Raw genomic sequence first — 23,092 nt, 5'->3', positions numbered from 1 at the left:
CATGAGGGGATTGTCACAGATTGTCGCACCTTTGACAAATGTCACTAAGAAAGGAGCCTTCACATGGACAGAGGCAGCGCAGAGATGTTTTGATCACTTCAAACAAGTGATGTCATCTTGTCTGGTTCTAGATCTACCTAATTTCACGAAGCCATTTGAGCTTCAATGTGATGCTTTAGGAGACAGGATAGGAGCAGTATTGAAACAGGAGAGACACCCCATTACATTCGAGAGTAGTCATCGCTCAAGAAGAGCGGAGCAGAGAAGCTAAAGCCTAGATTTTATGGTCCCTATAGGGTGATTTGCAGAGTGGGCGAAGTCGCCTATAAGCTTGAGCTTCCAGAGGGCAATTGAGTGCACAATGTATTTCATGTATCGAGGCTTAAGAAAGCCATTGGTCAGAGTGTAGTTCCTTCTACAGATTTATCCCCTTTGGATGAGGAGGGGAAGCTCGAGTTAGTGCCTAAGGCTATTATGGACACCTAAGAGAGGAAACTCAGAACTAGGATAGTGAAAGAGTATTTTGTCAGATGGAAAGACATGTCGGAGGAGGATGCTACATGGGAGAGTGAGTAGGCTATTCAGCAAGTTGGACTGAGATTGCTTGAGGACAAGCAATTTCAAGGGGGCGGACTATAATGTCCCCACTTTAGCAGTCGACCAAGTGTGTGTGTGTTAGCCTAATTCTACATGGTCCCAAGGGCTAACGAAGGGTTTAAAGGGATCTTAGATTGTTATGGCCTAGTCATCTCCAGTTTGGGCCAAAACGGAGTTGATTTACTCAGTCCCAGGCATGCTATTTTTAGTAAGTCAATAGGACACAAGGAAGGCTAGATTTGGTGATTGGATTTGATGCTCCTCAGCGAGAGCTTTTCGACGAGTTATCACTCGTGTTGTTCGGAGTCCGATAGCTAATATATTTTTATGCCTGAAGTATTATTGAAGTTACATTTAAACTATTAAAGTGTTACTTTAATATTAAATTTTATGAAAATATGTGCAAATCAGAGGGGGCACTTAAGGCAGACATAAGTGATTATTTTAATATGTTTTATATTGCACATCTTTTATCCCACATTGCTCATATGAGTTGAATCGACCCTTGGAGAAAGAATAAAAGGGAGAGTTAGTGGCTTCATTCAGCAGGTTGAATATGAGGAAAAAATCAATATGTGAGTTGCAGATCCATTCTTGGCATTAGAGGACGTCTATCCTCTCTTCTGACATTCTAGACATCAATCCCTTGGGGTTTGGCCTTTGGAATCCATTGTTATCAGCTTCATTATCAGGCAGATTGAGTGTGTTTCCAGCTACAAGCAAATTGATGTTTTGCTCATATCTCTTTCTTTACTCATCTGACGCTTATGCTACTTTGTGAGAATGATTTTATGAAGATATTGGATTGTTTGGAAGACAAAATACTGTAGCAGCACTATTCACGTGGGTACTGTTCATGCGGCACTATTCACACAGCACTATTCATGTCACTATAGCAGCAGGTTTAATAACATTTGCTGAAGCATTATGTCAATAATAGTGGAACAATTAGTGAGTTAATAATCTGCCATGTATTTGATTTTAATTAATTCTGAAAATTACATCTTATCAGCTGTAATACTTTCTTTTGTTCATGTTGAGTGATTTTCAATTCCATACAAGCAAACAATATAAATGTTTCATTCCCAAAGTCATAAAGGGTTAGATTAGTAACGGAGGAATAAGGAGTTGGATGTAAACTGTTTGACAAAATTCCTATCAGCGGTTGTTTAGTTTTTGGGCATTTCTAGGGTGCCCATTACAATTTAATCTCTTCATAGTTAAGAATGACAATAAAGGGAGCAAATGAAATTGTCAATTGACTTTCTACTTGAAAATGGTGCTCCCATTCAAGATAGCAACCACCCACCAGTCCTAAAAACCCTCTCAAGACTTAATATAAATTTACACATTAAGGCATGATGTTATGTAGAAGAATCAATTTGAGAAATGTAGCATACCTCTTTATCTAATGTTTGTCTCCCAAACATTCCCTTTTTTCGCCTTACTTTACCAGCATCAGCAACCTGTAATCAAGAATATTAGTTTACTATCAAGTGTCTTCATGAAGCAGATGGGGGCAAAAACAATAGTACATAATTGTTGTCACAAGGGACAAGAAATTAGAGAAACAATTTTTAAGTAGCATATAGCTAGTGATCTGAACATTGAAATATTCCATGCTGGTGACAGGACAGACATACAATGTAATTTTTAATTCATTTTCATGCTATGCTAACCTTTTCCAGAATCCCAAATATAATTTCATACAACTTGCTCAAAAACTCAGTGTTGTTGATTGGACCACATGTCAGGGCCTTTAATGCTGCAACACGGCGAGCATGAACTGCAAGTATCAACAAAAAGACATCAATACAGGAAGACTAAAATTTATAATATCTCAATGCAATGAATATAAGAAATAACTAATCGACAAATTGCTAGAAAAATGACAGTAATCAAACAGGCAATTTTAAAAGTTCTGCAAGCTTTTCAAAATTGTATCCAAAACAAATGAAAGTGAGAGAAGGGTGCAGAATATTGTGATGAGTTTCTGCTTGGGTTTCGTCTTCTGGTTGATCATCTGGAGCCTTGGCTCCCTAGTTCAGTATTAGTGTGACCCTTCACAAAGAATTCTCTGGTTTCATCTATCAAGAACAGAGCTTGAAGGGGGTTCCCAAGCTTGCAGATCCCAGAGCATCACTAGCAAAGAAAGAGAAGAGATTGAAAGACTGCCATTGTTCAAGCAAGTAAAAAGAAGATCACCTCCCCTAAGAACTCCACTAGCCATTGCACATCTACAATGGAATTGAACCTGATCGTCAATGTGGTTATTATAGAATGTAAGAAAAATGTAGCATCCCTCCATGGTTATTGCCTGATATGCAGATTTCTGAAACTTTAGCTCTCCCAACAAGAGTTGTATGGATGGGTCTGATGTTTCTGTAAAATCAATGGAGATAATGAAATTGAAACCTTTGCAAAAGTTTTTTTTCAATAGTTGTCTTTGCTAGCAAATCTGATAGAGATGGGGATTTTGTGGGGCGGGCCTTATTTTTCAGAGATACAGGTTGATTCATTAGACACTGGCACCTCAGCTACAAACTCACCGAAAGATCCCAAACACCACCCTGATCTGGATGAGATTGATTTCCTTACAACAAATTTAGATTCAAATATGTTCCTAATCCATAGCCAGTTCCTTGGAAGGGCAACTGATAGATTGAGACCATACCACAGCAAGGGTCTGTCCAGCTACACTTGGACGCAGTGGATGTCATGAATACAGCTACAATTCCAGAGAATTCTCTCAGTACAAAACAAACGACATGCAACCAAAGGAACACATAGCTGAAGAAATGTCAAAGATGGCTCAGCAAACCCGAGAGGAAGAAGATGATCAATAGAAAAATGGTGGAACCTCAATGGAAGAGCCAACAAAGAAGATGAAAAATAGACAATAACTTAAGGGATTGAAGAAAAGGGAAATATCTTTGAAACTCAATTTCTGGAATCACAGCAGAGATGAAAATGAGAATCACTTGGAGGAAAAAAATGTGAAAGGACCTTATTCAAACTATCTAGTGAAAAAGAAGAGAGATAAGCAAGTCGAGCTGAAAACGGAGCTCTGACCTCCTAATGGTGACAGATCAGGAAACTAGTAGAAATTGGTAGATCCCATGAAAGAATGAAGCTCAGATCAAGGTTTATTAAAGGCATACCTTCAAAACATATACACAATAACAAAAGGAAAGGAATTTTTGGAAACATCAAAATATGATTTCCCCCAAATGCAGTTATGGTTCTTGGATATCATCTCAAGTTGAAGTTATCTTTTTGAGCAACAAGAAACCTCCGTGAAGATAATCTCTTGGAACATTAGGGGAGTGTCACAGAAGACTATAGGATAAATAGCTGCCTGATATTCTTTTATTGCAGGAGACTAAACAAGATTTTACTCTTCCTAGGAAATTGAGTTCTGGCCTCAGGGGGAGGCAGAGATAATTCTAGGAAGCCAGAATGAACTACTAGACTTGGTGATCTATAAGTTATAACAGATAGGATATTCTTCACACAATCCTCAGAAACAAATATTTACTCTAAACCCCTTCAATAGAAACCCTCAATATACACGTGCATATAAAAGACAATAATTTAGAAAACAGCACAAGTTGCAAACACAAGTTTTCCTTTTTGGGTCAAGTCTAGAGTATGCTTCAAAATTCCATCAATATTATCCAGGGGTGGGGTGTTTGCCTCCTCTTCCATGTGTTCTTCTCTATGTAGAAAAGGGGCCTTCTTGGCCTAGGGTTTGATGTCCTCGGGGAAATATTATTGTTATTCTCATTGGTTGGAGCTGTTCCTCCCATTCGGTTGGTGGAGTAGAGAATGATTACATATTTTGGATGGCTTGGAGGAGAAGTTAGGTGGTTCTTTCATTTCTCTCACTCTGTTCCATGAGAGCTTCAGCTGCTTGCTCCATGAAGCTCTTCAACTCATTGCTCATCTATTCGCCCATGCTGTTGTTTACTGTAGGATGTTTGGTGGACGCAAGCTTTCTTCTTTCTCTTTCTTTATCCCTTTAAGCCCTTTGTCTAGGTTACATCAACTACTTTTCATAGGTGGCAGGATAGTTGCTCTGATGCCAATTGCAATATCCCCTATAAGGACTTCCTCAATTTGCCCTAAAATTCCTATTTAGAATATGGAAGACATTCGGCAATGTGTATTGTCAGATAAGTACTTAATCTTGAGCCTGAAACTCAGTTAGTATCACAATATAAATGAGCATGACACTCAATAATGTACATATAGCATTACAACTCTCTGGATATTCAATAGATGCCTTTGAAGTCCCATCCACATGGAGCACCCACAGCAGATCATACAAGGCGCCTTTGAGCCTATCCAACAAGTTTAGGGGTCCAGAAGTACAACCACCACATTGCCTCCTGCTTAACTTCAGAGATCAGAGGCACGACAGCACATACATCATTTAACCTCCTGCTTCACTCAGTTGGATCTTTAACTACTTTCTCTCCTTGCATGTACCATATCTCCCCTCCACAATGACATGTCAGATCAGTTAGGGTTCTAGAGATATCATTACATTTATCCTATATTTTATACACATAGATTAAGATTATGTAATATCTACAGTAATAATATTATATTACATAACACTGATCTGCCAAGACATTGTTATAATATATGGCATACCGCAGTGATGGAAATTAAAGCTGCTACGAACAAGGTGGACATCGGAATCTGAAGATACTTTTCTTTATTGACTGCCTGTTGCTTGTACAGTTTTCTATGTTTCTTTGATGTTATCTTACTTATTAAATGCAATCAAGTCCAATCAGTAATGAGGGTATGTGCCTATTCTATGGTCACAACTCACAACCCTCCCAATAGTAGCTTCCCTTAAATACATCCATTGTGAATCGTTGTTGTTTGAAATCGCTCCATTGGTGAATAATAACGAATATTAATTTGATGCTCTTAACATATAAACTGCTGCATCAGTGCTGACTTAGATTGCAGTCCTTTGATCACACCTCTGTCTAATACATTGATCAACTGTGTGTAATGCAGAATGCTGATAACACTAAGGATCGCATATCTCAGTCTCCCTCATAAAAATAAGATTGCTGTTGAAAGGCAATTCATATTGCTGTTTTTATGGGGGCGTGACAAGTTTCCTTCCTCCCTTAGCGCTCACATTTATACTTTGATTTTGTGTCTCACATAAAAGAGCAGATTCTTCCAACAGAAAAAAAAAATTAGACAAAGACACATTGATGAACTTATAAGGTAGAGCATGTTTCTTCAGTTAGCTTTGAAATCAACCTTAACAAGTTGATATGTCAACCATTTAATAATCAAAGATTCTAAAAGAGTTTCCATGTATTATATAGGAACACAATAGCCAGCTAACATGCAAAACCCTTACCCAAAGCACTAGTCTTGGTAAAAGAGCTAAGAAAACTAAAACTAAAATTCCATGGTTGACCAAATATTCTGTATACTTAACCTCTTCCCTAGGGCTCTTATAGCTAGTCTGCAATAATATTCTTGATAACAATTACACAGCGAACAAGTTGAAGTTCTTCCATTAAAGATTTGCCAATGAATGCTCAAGCAACCATACCTTCAACATCAGCATTTGATGCTTCAGCAGTAAGCTGTTCAATAATTCGAGGTACAACATCTGCTCGTGTCACCCCTCCTACTGCATCCAGGTCAGCAAGAGCATCCCAATTAGGAGTTGGTATTCCACCACCAGCACTTATACCCTGTGCACCTGTATCTGATAAAATCCTTGCCAAGTAGTAGTATATATAGCGCAAAACACTCCTATCTTCACATTGTTGATGAAGCTGCAGGTTTACAGAACCACCCATTAAAGACTAACAACGACAGAACATGTTTTTACCAATACAAAATCAAAACCTGGTCTAACAAGTTTTATTGAAACAACTGCAAGTTTTCAAAAAATCCCAATACAGTGCCAATATCATATCTACTACTGATACTGAAAAGCTGCGAATATTGTGACAAAATTATTCAACTTTTTGAGTCATGATTGTAAACAAATCAAGGGGATATATTCAAAATTGAAATAGCTTGTAGCATTTATGAATTACAAAAAATACAAGTACCAAAATTTGCAAAATGTGATGCTGGTTGACAGTGACATACCATGACAAGTGAAGGTGCCAACGAAGGGTCAACTGAATTATACACAGCAAGTTTGGGAAACACTTGATGTACTAGCTGCTTTTGTGAACTTTTCTGTATCAAAGTTGCAGGAAAGTTAAATCTGATACATAAGCTACAAACCCGACCTAGAATTACCAGAGAAAAACATAAAAGTGAAAGGAAATAGCAACCACTAACCTGATCAGCCGATGCAGCAAGTTCATGAATACTCCTTGCAAGTTGTGAGTAAGACAAAGGCTGCAAATCAAGGTGTCCTGTAAGTCTACCTGGCAAATCACTAGAGACATTCCAAGCTCTGGCAGTTCTTGGTGTACTCCCCAACTGATATAATGCTCATGACAAATACATGAAACTAAGAGATATCATTATCATTTATGTGCATGTATAATCTTCTATTTTGTTGCCAACACTGGTGATAATGTATGCTAGATGTTCTTGACACTAAAATTTATTTATTTTTGGTGCTCTCCTGCTCTTGATTATCTCTGCTAATACTATGTATTTAATTCAGATACTTCACGTCAGCAATATTTTGTTTAAAACTGACCGTTAATGTTTTGAATGCTAATTAAGGCTGAAGTTATCTACTTATGCTGCACGTGGATATATCATATAAGGAGAGACACCCTCATTCCATATCAACTTCAAATGTGTTCTGTCATTAGACAACAAGAATAGATTCATCCACAATGGATAGTACCTCTACTGCTCTACACATTGATTTAGAGCTATGATCTGCTATACAACATTTAGAACCACATACATAGCATATAGTACATAAAAAAATAACAAAAAGGGTTCTCAAGAAGAGCAACAAAACTGACAATTTTAGCCAATCGCTGTTCTTCTGTAATTTTTTATAAAGTGTATTCCAGGAAAAGTCTTCCTAACAAAATTTTGGCCTCTAAAATGGGCTCATTATAATATAAATGTGGTACCAAGGTGGATTCCAGTGGCAACAAAGAACCCCTTCTTCTAGAGCTACCAATGTATAAACCTAGTAGAATCTTGGGTGTTAAAGCCTCTGGAATTAAATCTCTAATGGTTTTGTTTCCTTGGTTGTTGCATTATGATTTGTGGAGTACAGACATAGTGACATAGACAATGAATTTAGAAATATAAAAGGGAACAGTTTCTAAGCGGCAGGTCCATGGGAATTTTATTTCAGAGATGTCTTATCATGAAGCATTGTCCCCCCACCATAACTACCATAGTTCACTTCTGCATTTATCCTAATTGTCACGCTCGTAATTCATAACTGCAACTTGATTTATTAACTAACAGTATCTTCAACTCACTGCTTACTCAGACATTGATATATGATTAATTCTCTTTTCTATCCTTCAATCCAAAATCTGTTCTTAGATGAAATTACCGCACAGAATATTGTCTCTGCAGTACCAATTAATGATAATTTGCACAAAATTCCTACATCTTTCCATGTTATTTAAGCAGCATCTTGACGGCTATATTCAGTGTCTACTTATGTCCAATTTTATTTTTCACACAATGAATAATACTGGTTCATCTAGGTTCCACTTGATTGATTTTTTACCAAGATTTAAGATAAACAGCACAAAATATATAATGAATACAAAACCAAGAACAAGGTAAGTATCCTGGGAAAACCCTCCGACTTGAGGAGAAAAATCCAGCCACAAAAATTATCACTTCTATAAATGAATAAGCAGGAGTCTGAATTACAGTTGACACAAAACTTGCTCAGATATATAAACTTGTCTTCCTCTACAAGCCCAGAACCGTTCATAGTTGGACTCTGTTTATATGCAAACTACTGACTCCTCATTGTCTTGAAACCAAGGGTCTGTTGTGTCAATTGAAGAGACTGCTGTGACAAATGTAGAGTATTCCATGAGAAATGAAAGAGACTGAAATTACATGAGAAAGAATCTGCCGATATAGAAATAGATCCATGCTGACTGTGTTGCTTCAACTTCAACAGCATATGAAGCATCGATACAAAACAGAGATGACTTCAACAGTCATATATTTAATTTGAATTGAGGAAAGAAAGATAGCTTTCAACACTGTAACATCAACACTCCCTCTTAGTTATGGAGGTATCCTTCTAGATATGCCTAGTCATCAACTCTCTCAACATGACACCCACAACGGATACACCCATTGTGAAAAGGATTTTATCAGAGAATCTCTCAACATGACAACATCATGGAGTCACTCACATGACGTCCACCATGGCTACTCAAATGTGTGGAAAAGAATTTTATCCTGGAACCTCTCATCACGATAACATCATGGAGTCACTCACATGACATCCACCATGGCTACTACCATATGTGGAAAAAAACATATACAAACGTGTCAATCATGGAATCACTCAATGTGATGTCGTTGTAGAGCCTCTCTGCATGACGTCCACCATGGCTACTCCCATGAGTGGAAAGAGCAACATCTTTTCAAGGGCTTTCACCTCATATTTCTCCATCTCAAAGAAATATGCAGTTTGGAAATATATCTCAAGGGCTTTTACCTCATATTTCTCCATTGCAAAGAAATATGCATTTAAGCAATATCTCCCAAGGGTTTTCAACTAATATTTCTCTATCTCAAAGAAATATGCATTTTAGCACATGATAAGGATCAATGATGTTAAGACTCCCTATCAGCAAGAGCAGCATTCTTCGCAACCCCAAGCTTGTCCCAAAAAATACGAGAGAGGCTTGGTGAGATTGTCAGTTGTATGTTCATCAGTGCAAACTTCGCAGTGAATCAACATTGGCTCAAATGATTGACCAAACAATCCAGCAAGGAGCTTTTGAAGCCAGCTCCTTCTCAAGCTACTACGCATGCTACAATATATTCAGCTAGTAGTAATACAGTGCTTTGTGCCACAAAGGTCTGCTTACTGCTACACAAGGAAATCATGGCAGACAGCAAACTGAAACTACACCTTAAGGTAATTTTTCTCTCAGTTACACTCCCTCTTGATCCCTGCATACCAATGTTGCCAGAAACGTGACAGAAGGACACCGTTTCGTGTTTCAATGGGCAAAACCAGTTTCTCCGTTGCAGACGTCCGTTTCTAGCAATGTCAGTCAAATCAGTGATGCAAAATTTGAAATTTGAGAAGGTTAAAGTGCAGTTGCGGGGATATTAGCATTAGCTGCAGGAAACAATTAGTTTTTACTGATTTTTACTGCAGATCAACAGAATATAACCACTAGTTAATTAATTTCTGATTGGTTAAATAATGACACTGACAGAGACATTATTGGGTATATCGTCGTCCCAACATTTAAACATTATTTAGCACCCTTAAAACAACAACATTGAGATATTGGTTAACACATTACTGAGAGTTTTAATTTCAGAATTAATTAATTATTTTAGTCGTTTTAAAAATAGTTTATAGTTTTTTAATAAATAAAAATAAAACATAGATATGTATGTCATGTCCCCTCTTTAGCTCTATCTAGCAGTGACATGAGAGTTAGCCTATTATGGAGTCTCGTAGGCTGGCAATGGTGATCAAAGACTCAATCAGGGTTTTCAGCTTCCAGATTTGGTATTACAGGCAGTAATAGATCAGTTAAAAGCAGTTCCTTGATTTTAGGAGGTAGTTCCTTGATTGTAGGAGGAGATTCTACCTTTTAAGAGGTGTTGACGTTTCCAGAGTTGAGGTTCTATGAAATCACCCCTTGGTCTCAATTTCAGGAGATTTGGGTGTATTCCCTATTTTTTAGCAGTATCCCTAAATTTGAGGGTGAGACTGCTAGTTGACCCAGGTTGTCTGGCATCAGTCACAGGCAGGTGACAAACTCAATTTCATATTTTAGAGGTGTTTGGGTTGTTCCTTGGCTACTTGGGAAATATTTTAATATATTTAAATATTCTCCTAAGTTAGCATTTTAATAATTTAAATAAGGCTAAGTGTTTAGCCATTTTGGAGTAATAAGGAGTTTTTTGGCTTCATTTGGATCGATTTGCCTATATGTGATAGCTCATTGGAAAGAGCTCAGTTTCTACTGTTTGATTATCACTTGTTGGGACTTATTTGATGCTTGGAGCTATTTGTCATTAATAAAGCAATGATTTCATTCTATTTGGACGCCTTTATTGAGGAAATAATGCTATATTATAAAGTTCAAATGAAATCCACTTTAGGGTTCTTTTAGGGTTTGATTGGCCTTAGAGAGGGGATATAAGGAGATGGTAACCTAATGGTGAGTATCTTTTATTCTTTTCTCAACCTATTTTGGACGCCATTGCTCTGAAAGAGCATTCTTCACCTAGGACGCAAACCCTAGTGCTGAGAGCAGATTTGTTGGGACGTAGCCCTAAACAAGATCAAATTCGAGGGTTCTTATGCATATAGTTTGATCAAGGTAGGGGATCAATTTCTAGTATTGCAGTCACACTTTGCAGGCAGTGGATTTTTAGGGTAGGCGGCCACTTTGGTTCAGCCTAGCATTTTTTTATAGCAGCTCACGTGAGGAATTCTGGAGTGTTTATTTGCAGCAAACTAGAGTTGTTTAATTGCAGCAGCTTGGGCTTTAGCATTTTAACTTGTTTGGTTGTAGCTAGTTCCCATCTTCAGCTGGTGTCAACCTTGTTTGAAGCATATTTATATCGGTACTATTCTGAAATAAATCAGACTCTGTTGGTATGGTTTTAGAATCATTGCCAAATTAATATGTATAGTTGCATATGATTTCTATCACTTCTATTTTATTAGTTACAGTTATTTATTCACTGTAATTCCTATATTCTGAAAAATACAAAAAGAAACAACATTCTTCTGCAACTTTTGTCTAGCTCTATAAGATCATAGAAAAAATCTAGAAGAAAATATAATTTATATAATGAAACATTATAGCAGCAGCAGATAATTAAACATTATAGCAGCAGCAGAGCAAATATCCATTTGGGATATTTCAATGTATTTATTTATTTTATAAATTCTATGTTTTTATTTTAAATATAAATTTACTTGTACTTATATTTGAAATTGTATTTTATTATTTAAGAAGTTTATATATATATATTTGTTTCTTATTGCAACCTTTCAAAATTCTCGTTTCTGGTCACGTTGTCGTTGCCATCTCGTTTCTGGTAACATAGCTGCATACTGACCATACTTGTCACATCAATAAAGAATCATCAACTCTAGTGACTCCTCATACAAGTGCAACATAATACTTTTCATGGCAAGAGCATACACTCAGCAAATGCCTTCACCGATATTTCAATTACTATATGCAATCTTAGCAGCATGCTCAACGACCTGGGAGCATATATCAAACTATACGCAAGAAACAGCACTCTTCAAATATTTGGCTTAGTATTGCTCATGAAATATTTCTACATACCAAAACATTAGCAATGTTTCACTTTCTTGAATAATAATTTTTCCACCTCTGCAGCAAAATTTAGATGGCAAATATTAAACTAATAATAACTATATGAAATAAGCTTGATTAAAAATATTTATACCTGTAAGAAACATGTATCAGGACCCATCTAAACAAAAGATTATTTGGGCCAAGCATGTTCCAAACTATAGTCTACAAAAGACACTAGCCTATTGAAAATCATGGCTTCTAATCTCCCCAGGATATATGATCAGAGAAGACTTACTAAATGGTGTGATTAAAATGCCTCTAGAAATATAAACCGTAACTCTTGACAGTAACTCCTTGCAAAGAGTTGATTGTTGCTCTGAATAAATTTGAAACAGCTCAAGAAATTTTCCAGTCCTATTAATTATTCAAACAGATATTGACATGATTCATTCTGACAGTGATTAAAGATACTTTGCAATCATTTTACTTATATACTCTGCATTCACTCATTAACACTATCACCAGACACGTTAATTCTTCAAGACTAACCTCCGCAGGTTACCAGCTAAGTTGATGGATTTCCTTTACATTACTTCCAAACCACGTTCCTTTTAAGTTTTGTCTGAGTTTCCTTGTATGGGATTGATTACAACATTAAGCCTCTAACTAGAATACTTGCTTAGAAGTTAATCTCACATGTTGTATTTCTAAGCAAATTTAGATGAACCAATTGAAGTTAAAGAACCATTCCCTTACACTTAAGATTTTCTTGAGTCTCAATCAACTCAGAATCACGTATATAAGAAAATCACTGAAATCCTCAGAATCACAATTCGTGTTAAAGGGCAGATAAGCGAAATTGAAGCCAAAGTCTAACCTTAATTTATTGCACCTGGGAAGAAGTCTTTGACTGTGTTTAGAAAGTATTCATATCTTTAATGTTTCTTGTCATTAATAAGAATTCGATGCTAGCAACATGGAAAACACCTACAGATTATTGTTAATATCTCATTTATGATATATGAACGTCATTCGCCACATAATCTAGTGTTGAAGGTGGACATTCAGGACTCTTCAACTCACCCAGAATTTCATTCAATCCTCTCCAGTCACTACATATAGTGGAAAAATGGATCACAAAAAATCTTCAGACTCCTCTTTGCTCAAAATTTGATTGGGCGAAGGCAGGGGCAACCACGGCAGCAGATCATAATATGGACTACTGCTTCCTGTGACTTCACGGAGAATTACATGCTGTCAATATAATTAGAGTGCAGCAAAGGGAGCTGCTACGTGCCAAATTGATCCACAGTCTTCCTCAGTGCTTGAGCTGACTGACACGCAGAGCAAGAGTCCCCAAGCTCAGAATCAACACTTTGTCACACTAAATCATCATTAGAATTTTGCCTCAGTTTTGGTGATGGAGATGGAGATCCTAAGCCTTTGCTCCAAAAAAGATCCAGCAGACTATTTCATCCCTTTTTCTTTGAGTATTTGTTCTACCAAGTTATTCTTTCTGATAATTCCACTTCCAATCCTAATCCCTTGATATCAGATGATAAGAAGAGAAGAAAACTTTGCTCCTAGAATGAATCTAAACATGATCTTGCTTAAAGCCACATTGATACCATGTTAATTATTTACAAGAATATAAGATAAACAAAACAAAACAAATAATGAACACAAAACACATAACACAGCAAGTATCCCAGGAAAACCCTCCAACTTGAGGGAGAAAAATCCAGCAACAAAAAAATCACTTTTATTTATGAGTAAGCAGGAATCTGAATTACAGTTCTCACAAAATGGGCTCAGATGTATAAATTTGTCTTCCTCTGCAAGCCCAGAAGCCTTCATAGTTGGACGCTATTTATATGCAAACTGCTGACTCTTCGCTGTCTTAAAACCAAGGATCTGCCATGTCAATTGAAGAGGCTGCCATAACAAATGAAGTCTTCCACGAGAAATGAAAAAGCCTGCTGTTACAAGAGAAAGCATCTGCCAACATAGAAATACATTCACGGTGACTATGTTGCTTCAACTTCAACAGGATATGAAGCAGCAATGTAAAACAAGATTACTTCAACAGTCATTTATTTAATTTGAATCTAGGAAAGAAAGATAGCTCCCAACACTATAACATCAACACATGCAACAGAAATGCTCCAAATCTTTTTCCTCACTTCTTCACCTCCGTTAGTTCTGAAGGTAATTTATGTTGTGCAACAATCTACAAAAGCAACTTTCTAAGTTGATCTTGCCTAGATGTCCCGACTTGCAGTCATATCAAAATTTCTTCTGTAATATCCTTGAAGTTCATCCTTTGTAGTAGATATACTATAGCCTCTCTTTTCAATCTTATTTCTTGCAACTGATTTCAGGCTGGTTGTCATAAGCACAAAAAGTTCATCAAAATCTGCATTCCTGTAGCCAATGTGATAATTTTAAGCAAGAGCTAATTTGAACTTAATACAATCCAGCCTTCTCACAGCCATTTGCTTATTGATCCATATCAGATGTGCTCTGTTCTGAGAGAATTGCCATTGGCATTATTGGTTGCAGGCATACATTGCAGATCAGAGACAGCACATGTATCAGACATGGAATCCATTATTAAGTTGCAAGCATTCCATTAACAATTTGAAACAGCAGCGTATCTAAGTTGAATAGTCAAACTGTCATACCAGATATCACACCCATTGCCGAAAGCAATATAATCAATTGCATAGGCTTATCGACTATATCAGATACACCATCACCTTTTTATCACTACAAGTGATAAACAATATTCATTGCATATAATACACTGTATATTAAAATATTGTTATCATTATAGGCCACTCAAACCTAATATTGAAGTTTTAAAATGATGCATTCTCTCCCTTGCATGCTTCATTTCAAGCAAAGACAGGCACATAGAGCATGCACTTGATTACATATCATCCTGTAATTTTGCTCAGCCATATAGTAATACATACAAATTCACATGACCATGAATTCTTAAGCATAGTGGAAAACTCACCAAGGTCTGGAAAAAAAAATAGGGAAAAAATAGGCCAGTTTTCAGCAATTAACTCAGGAACTTAAAAAATTCCTTAAAATTAATTAGAAATGCATTTTTTATTGCAAAATTCAATGAGAAGATGTGTCCAATAAGTCAATAAATGAGAATACAAGAAAAAAAAAGCTTAGTCTAGACATACTTAAATGCAAAGTGGGCACAAAATTGCATTCTTGTGAGGAATGTTGATGGCTGGAAGCAAAATAGTATATAATTTATGTATTAATAACAGTAAGCACATCATTACAATTACATCTTCCTCTTTCCATCTATAGTAAAAGCTAAAGGAGGGGTAGAACTAGAGGTTCTATTCCTAAAAGTTTGCACTGGGCATGACTATACCCCCTTGCTCAGTATGCCTAACTCAGTTTGTGGCTCATCCTCCATCCTGGATGTAGCTCTGCCTCTAGCTTCTCCTGACACTACCAATGACTCCTCATTCGACTCAATGCCTTCCAAAGTGAAACCAGATCCACCCCCCTTGATGTAATCCTATTCAAAAACCTCCTCAAATCTGCTTCAAATCCACTTCAAATCAATGGAAATCAGTTTGCAGGTGTTTGGGAAACTATTTTCCCTCTCTCAGCAAAATACAAGTGAAGAAATGAGAAACGAAATTAATTTGGGTCATTTTTTCCCTTTAAGTGATGTTATAAAACTGCAAGTGAGTTTTTACCAAAAAATAGCCCAGCTGTCAACAAAAAACCGCCAAGTACTTGGTGAGCTTTTTGCCAAAAATTCGGTTTATTTTTTGTGCCAGTAGAAGTCATAAAAACTCACCAGGCCAGAAAACTCGAAGAGTTTTTGCAATCCGACTATTACTCTGCCAGTAGTACATCGATGTTCTTAAGTACCAATTTCAACTGCTTGGAGCCAAAGTAAACAAAGGATTCGTAGATGATTAAGGCTTGATAATACTTCATACAGTTTCAAAATTAAAATTAGGATTTAATCCCCCATGTTCTTCTCTGCCTTTTCATATGCAAAATACATCCAACCCCATAAATACCTCACTAGCAGAATGAAGGGGGTACTTGGATGAAGTTCGTTCAGCAGAGCTTCTGACTGTTACATCCTATGTCATTTAGGCTCTTGTTCTGGAAACATTTTTTTTCGATGAAAGAAAAATGAGTATTTTTCCAAGAGTGTACAATATGATACAATTTAACCTAGTTCTTTTTTAAGTCATTTATATTATGGTTTCCCTGATGAAGAGGTTTCAAGGGAAAAATAACTAATAATAAGCTGCCATATGACCTATTTCCATGATACCAGTAAACCTTCCCACTTAATTGAATCGCTGCTTTCATTATACAACGCAGTGGCATATCTTGACAAATTTTTAACGGCTAACTTTTCAGAGACATACAATAAAAGAAAGATTATTGTTTACAGCATCTTTCTTAAGTAAAAACAATTGTCTCTCTCAAAATCATAAGGATTGCACAATTGCACTCTCAAAATTCTCTTGCAGACCCGTGAATATTAACAACAAGAGCTAGCTGTAAATAGTATGGATTTTCACACTAAATTCAAATGGTACAAAACAGCAACACGTCGGAATCTAACTGGACCTCAATCAGCTTAGAAGTGAGATCTAACTTGCCATGCCTCCACTTCAAGGCGACACTCGACAAGATAGGGCGCACCCGCTTGTCAGATATGCAGAGGCGAGACAGTTAGGATCTTAGCATTCGAGGCACTGTCCCGATTCTTCCTATGATTACAAATAGTCCAAAGATCGTCAAAGATGACTCCTTTCGTCGACCAATGTATATCAGCGGATGGATAACGAATCCATAGGTGCGCTTGAATTTGAGCACTTATTAAGTATGCATTAGTGTTTTCTCCCGGCACCTCACTAGCTCAAAATCAATCAACTCAATCTAAAGTAGTTACTCGTACCATCAGAAAAGTGGTTTGTCACCATCCCAAGTATCCACGACACTGAAAATCATATCAATGATTTCAAGAGGGATCAGTGTAAAATGTGAATTACCCCAGATCGTGCTTAGAAAGCGCCAATTCAGCAAAAGACCAAATTTCTGCTTTCGCAGGCAAGAAATACAATATAAGGATTGAATAATCATGATTTCTGCATTTTCCAACATCGTTAGGATGAGATTTGAACCAAAACTCATCCAACTTTTACAGAATGCCGGGCATCAAAAACAACAAGAACTCTGATCAGACTCCCTCTGGTTTTCCGACTTAAATTCCTATCAGACACCTTCAGCACCCATGGTTTTGGATTAAAAAATAAATGCTCAATTATAATGATTCGTAGTGTTTTTTAGGTACAGCATAGTTAAGATCATATATACAGACCTTCTTCTTATGCTTCGAAGGAATGATGTTTGTTTTGACGGGAGTTAAGACCTTGGCTACAGACATGGGGTCGCTCTGGATCTGCGTCATGAGACTCGGTTTCTTCGTCTTCTTATCCTTTCCGAAAGTAGGAGGAGGAGAATGCATAGGAACGGTACCTCCTACTGCTGCTTTTCCTGCCCCCTGCGTGGGGGGAACAGGATCTGATGTAATGAGGTCCATCAGCGTGGTTCCCCCTAAATCCTGTCCCGACGCCATGCCCAAAAGTTTTCTGCATACACCAAACAACCGCCTGCACTGGATCAAGGATTTTTGAATCCAGAACTTAGTTATTCATTCCGCCTTGCTCTGTATTGTATGGTAAAAATTGCACACTAATATGCCATTTTCCTTCTAATGCCATAACCGGCAAAAGAGGTCTGCTCTATTTGACTCCTGCCTTTATTTTGTTCTTCAGACTACTTTTGGGTTATATTAATTTCTTTGTTTTAAGTCTTTTTTCATTAGATTAGGTGTATTTAGTTTTATATGTTTGGTTTTGCTTGTGAGCTTATCATCACAAATTTCAATTGTAAATTCATTGCTTGTTTCTTAATCATCATATATGTGAGTAAAAGATGAAATATTGATTAGTTGTAAATAATAGGGGAAAATATTGATTAGGAGAGTTTTCTTAGGGATTTTGTTTTTGTTTGAAGTGTATTATTATCTTGATGTCATATTAGATTTTTGGTCTAACTAAATCTTATTATGTTTTATTATTGTATTTTTTTTAGCTCATCACGTTTATATGTTCACAAACTTTATCAAACCAATACCTCTACTTATGTTAAAGGATTGGATGCTCCAAATAGTGGCTCCTCTAAACAAACAACTCTAGAAATTTGTACTCAAAGTCATTTCATGAGGTAAGGATCTTGGTCCTCCTTTATATATTATTCAACCATCTTAGATTTTGATAGTGTTTTCCAATGGCTAAAACTTTTTACTCTAAATAGATTATTATATTGTGAGAACTCCTTCCAAAAGCATGTTGAGAAAGCAAGTTAAAAAGAATTGGGTATTGTATGGGATTTGGCATTATATAATCCCAAATTTTACCAAAGGTTTTTTTCTTTTCATTTTGTTGAAGCTAGTCATGTAGAGGCCATCCTTGAACATGGTCAATGATATGTTTATGTGTCTCATTTGGTCTCCCAACCTTAAACTCCATAGTCTTTAGTCTCCAATGAAAGGACCCCTCATTTGCATCTCTAGTTAGCTAGAATTCCCAAGGTTGTCATTACCTCATTGAAACTTCTTGACTACAATAGTTGGCTTGTCTAACAAGATTGTTTCCATTATTCCTAACAGATTCCATCTGCCTTGTTTGTAATAGTGTGTATGCATAGAAGTTTCCCTCTCTAAGGATTTGAGTTAGTCTATGGTATATAAATTATATATTCATGCCACTCCTACCATGATTTTTATCTCAACTTGTTGAATAATTGCTTTTGATGTTAATAATCTAATCACAAGATTATGTGTTTCCTTCTAAAATATTCTTGTAGGAAGTCATCTTCTTAGCTTGTTAAGGCTCCCTTCTTAAAAAAATGAAGGATATACTACAGTTAGGAACCATAAAAATTACAATCCTAGAAATGACACGGCTTGAGACAAACCTCTCATGAATGTTGGTAACCCAAATGTCAAGTCACAAGCCCTAACATCTTCAAACCCTTGACAAAAGGGGAAAGATATGGCTTCCTCCAATTGTGACCCTTCCACTCAACCTAAGTTTTATGAAATGTTGTACTCTTGTATTATTCTTGTAACCCACTAGGACATCTAAAAAAAGAATGTGTTATGAAAGTAGCAACATGTAAATTCCCAATGTTTAACTGGGCGATTTCTCAAAATTTGTTTTTTGTAGAACTATCATTCCTCTCTTAATGAGTTGGGTAGTGATGACATATCTCTTGACCCTTGCCAGTTAATTTTCTCTCTTGGAATGTTTAAGCTCTTACAAACCTCATGAAGAAGTAGGTTGTGTGGAATCTCATCAAAGACTCATGGTGCCAAATATAATTTCTTTATAGGATGTTAAAATTATTAGTTTCTTGCTTTATAATGTTTGTCACGTTATTTGTCTAGCCAATTCATTTTGTTAGCAATCACATTGTGGATTTTGGAGAGTCACCTATATCTCTCTTAAGTGGCACTCAGAATTAGTTGAACGAGAAAGTGACCTCACCAACCAAGTAATTTGGACCCTTTTTTATGCAGAAGCATCTTGGATCTTTGAGCAATCTTACATCAACCAAAAATATTTCTTATTTTTTGTACTAGTATATTTTTTCACGAAGTAATCATTGTTGTTTTTGGTTTCATGATGTGCGCAATTGATATCATGTTGAGGACCTACCCTAGATCCTTGTCCTAAGTGTGTAGTATCTGATGTTTCATACTCTTTGAGTTCTATGTCATTCTTTCCAATCTCTATTTCCTATAGTTTTCATCTAGTGAGGCAAGTTGTTTATGTTGGCACAATTTCCTATGTTGATGTGGTATCTTGCACAGTTGGGGTTGACTCCTAACTTTTGTTTGGACCTATTGCTAAGAGCGCATGATCTTATGTTGTCCTTTGCTTAGATTTTGGTTTACTCTTCCAAGACTAGACCTATAATGTAATTAAATTCCTGACTAGCTGAATTGTGGCTTAGCTGGCTATATATGAAGCTTGGTTAGATGTAGGAAAGTAAGATCTTTGAGAGAATAAGATAGAATATACAAATTTGTGTTCTAATCTTGTAATTTTCCTTGTATATGGCCACAACCTAGAAGGCCTCACAACCGAGCATTTTGTTTTCTTTGCATGTGAAGTGAAATAAGTACACCTTTGATCTATTGCATTATTATATTCCTGTTGATTTTTCTTTGTAAAGCTTCCATGTGTAACTCTTAGCAAGGGTGTTAGTAGGTTTAGGTTGGGTTTATTCCATCTTATTTCCCCTATCGTGCCTTGTGCTAAGTGGTATTAAAGCTTGGGTTTTTTCTTGTGGATTGGATCATGTAGAACCTTGATTGGATTGGTTGTAGGGTGGTAGATCTAAAGTATGACCTATAACTTGTAAAAGGTTATGATCTTGCAAGAGCTATTGTCAAGATGGTTTGTGGTAGAGGACATGTAGATAATGTTATAATGGACATGTTGAGGCATACTACAGTAAGACTTGAAGTTGTTGAGACAACCTAGAGAAGAGGTGTACATCTTGAAGATGTTAATGATGATGAAGAGGCAACTCCTAATCTTAATCTTGAACCAAAGGTTAAACAAGATGAAGAAAGGCTTTTGAGAGTTCTTTCTAGGGCCAACTCTAGACCTATAGTAGAAGTTGCTTGTTATGATGGAAGACCTGAGACTGACACAGTATTGGATTGGATCTCTGAGATGGATAAGTACTTTGAGTATGAAAGCACTCCTGATAACAAGAGGGTGAAGATAGTAGTAAAAAATTTGAATGGTCGTGCTTCACTTTGGTGGGATCATTTGAACACTGAGACATAAGAGAGGAAAATTAAATGATCAAGACATGGACAAAGATGATTGGCAAGTTGAAGAAGAGGTTCCTTCTTGCAAATTACCAAGTTAACATGTTGAGAAGAATGCAAAATTTGAGGCAAAAGGAGGGGTGTGAAAGAATATATTGAGGAGTTCTACAAGTTGGATATCAGATATGGACATGTGGATAATGAAGTTGAAAAGGTAGCTAGATACTTGAATGGTTTAAGGATATCAATTCAAGATGAGATCAACTATGTTAAGATGGATAGTGTGGAAGAAGGATTTCAATATGCTCTGAAAGGTAAAGAAAGATTGGCGAATAAACATCATCAAAGACAAAGAGGTAGAGGTAGAAGATTTCAAAGAGGTAGAGGCAGAACTTATGGAGAAAGTAGTTGGTTTGAAAATGTGATGTAAGATAAAGGAAAGATAGAATAGAAAGATGAACCTGTTGAAAAAAGAGGTAATTACACTAGAGGTAGCTATACTAGTTACTTTGGGAATAATAATGGTGGTAAAAGGGAAGAAAGATCTTGGTTTAAGGGAACTTATTTCAAAAAGAGATTTTGAATGCAATAATTATAGTAAGAATATTGAAGGTAGTAGTAGACATACTTTGGCTTGTGAAGAAGTTGTTGAAACACTCAATGCACCTGAGCATGGTGAGAACATGATGATAAGAAGAATTTTTTGGAATGAAAAGGATGATGAAGAACCTATCATGAGAAGAAATTTGTTCAAGACCATATGCAAGATCGTTGGAAAATGTTGAAAAGTAATCATTTGTAGTGGAAGTTCCAATAATTTGGCATCTAAGGAGCTGGTTAACAAACTGCAGTTGCAGAGATTGAGAAATCCTAGACCTTATCATGTTGCTTGGATCCAGAAGGAGTATAATTTACATGTAAGTGAATAATGTCTTGGTAAATTCAAAATTGGGAATTATCGTGATGAAGTCCTATGTGATATTATGCCTATGGATTGTTGTCATATTCTTTTGGGTAGACCTTGGCAATATGATAGACAAGCTTTGCATGATGGTAGATTGAATCAGTATACTATTTGGGTTGATGGGAAGAAGAAAATTTTGTTACCTTTGGTTGAAAAGCATAAGGAGAACTATTGTACCATAGTTAGAGTATGTTTGATTGAAGGAAAATAGTTTGCTAAGGATACGAAGGAACAAAATGTTTGTTTTGCTTTGATTCCTAGAAGGACTAAGAAATGGGATGAACTAGAACATGCACTTGAGATTGAATCTTTTTTGGTGAAGTTTCAAGACATCATTTATGAGAATATACTTGATGGTTTACCTCCTATAAGAAGCATAAATCATTGTATGGATTAGATTCCTACAACTAGTTTGCCTAACACTTGTTCAATATGTTGAATTGAATAGACAAGTGCAAGAATTTATTGAGAAATATCTTATTAGAGAAAGTTGGAGTCCTCATGTGATACATATTGTGTTAGCACCTAAAAGGAATGGAGAATGGAGAATGTGCACTGACTCTAGAGCTATAAACATAATAATGATGAAGTATATATTTCCCTTACCTAGGATGGATGACATAATGGATTGTTTAAACGGAGCAAAGTATTTTAGAAAGATTGATTTGAAAGGTGGCTATCATCATATCAAAACTAGAGAATGAGATGAATGGAAAACTGCTTTCAAGACTAATGAGGGTGTGTATGAACAGTTGGTTATGCCTTTTGGTTTAACTAACACACCTAGTGCTTCCATGAGATTGATGAATGAAGTTTTGAAAAAATTCTTGAGTAAGTTTATGATTGTATATCTTGATGATTTTCAGATATTCAATAAAACTAAGGAAGAACTACTTGAGCATATCAGACAAGTATTGCAGAAATTGAAGGAAGAGGGGTTTTTGATTAACTTGAAGAAATGTTCTTTCATGAAGGAAGAGATTGTACATCTTGGTTTTGTAATTTCAACTGATGGTTTGGAGATGGATCCTAAAAAGATAAAAGTTATTCTTGATTGGTCTACACCTGAGAATGTTGGAGAAGTAAGATCATTTCATGGATTGGCAAGTTTTTATAGGAAGT

The 23,092-nt window shown here is 36.3% G+C and overlaps 1 protein-coding gene across 1 annotated transcript in view; it reads right to left on the bottom strand.

Annotated features, from left to right (window-relative positions):
• Positions 1-17,936, bottom strand: part of LOC149572967 (SH3 domain-containing protein) — a 122,734-nt gene extending 104,798 nt beyond the window's left edge. Inside the window, exons 1-6 of the mRNA XM_089814098.1 lie at positions 17,476-17,936; positions 6,940-6,999; positions 6,742-6,834; positions 6,191-6,419; positions 2,277-2,383; positions 1,998-2,063 (exon numbers count right to left, since the gene is read on the bottom strand). Coding sequence (XP_089670224.1) covers positions 1,998-2,063; positions 2,277-2,383; positions 6,191-6,419; positions 6,742-6,834; positions 6,940-6,999; positions 17,476-17,733 — 813 coding nt within the window. The 5' untranslated portion in view covers positions 17,734-17,936. The remainder of the gene's footprint in view (positions 1-1,997; positions 2,064-2,276; positions 2,384-6,190; positions 6,420-6,741; positions 6,835-6,939; positions 7,000-17,475) is intronic.
• Between the last annotated feature and the right edge of the window lie 5,156 nt (positions 17,937-23,092).

This window comes from Cupressus sempervirens, chromosome 2 (genome assembly GCF_028749045.1).
Source record: "Cupressus sempervirens isolate cs-2001-9-10 chromosome 2, ASM2874904v1, whole genome shotgun sequence".
Classification (NCBI taxonomy): Eukaryota; Viridiplantae; Streptophyta; class Pinopsida; order Cupressales; family Cupressaceae; genus Cupressus; species Cupressus sempervirens.
The sequence above is the reverse complement of the archived record's forward strand: the minus strand, read 5'-3'. Positions and strand labels throughout refer to the sequence as shown.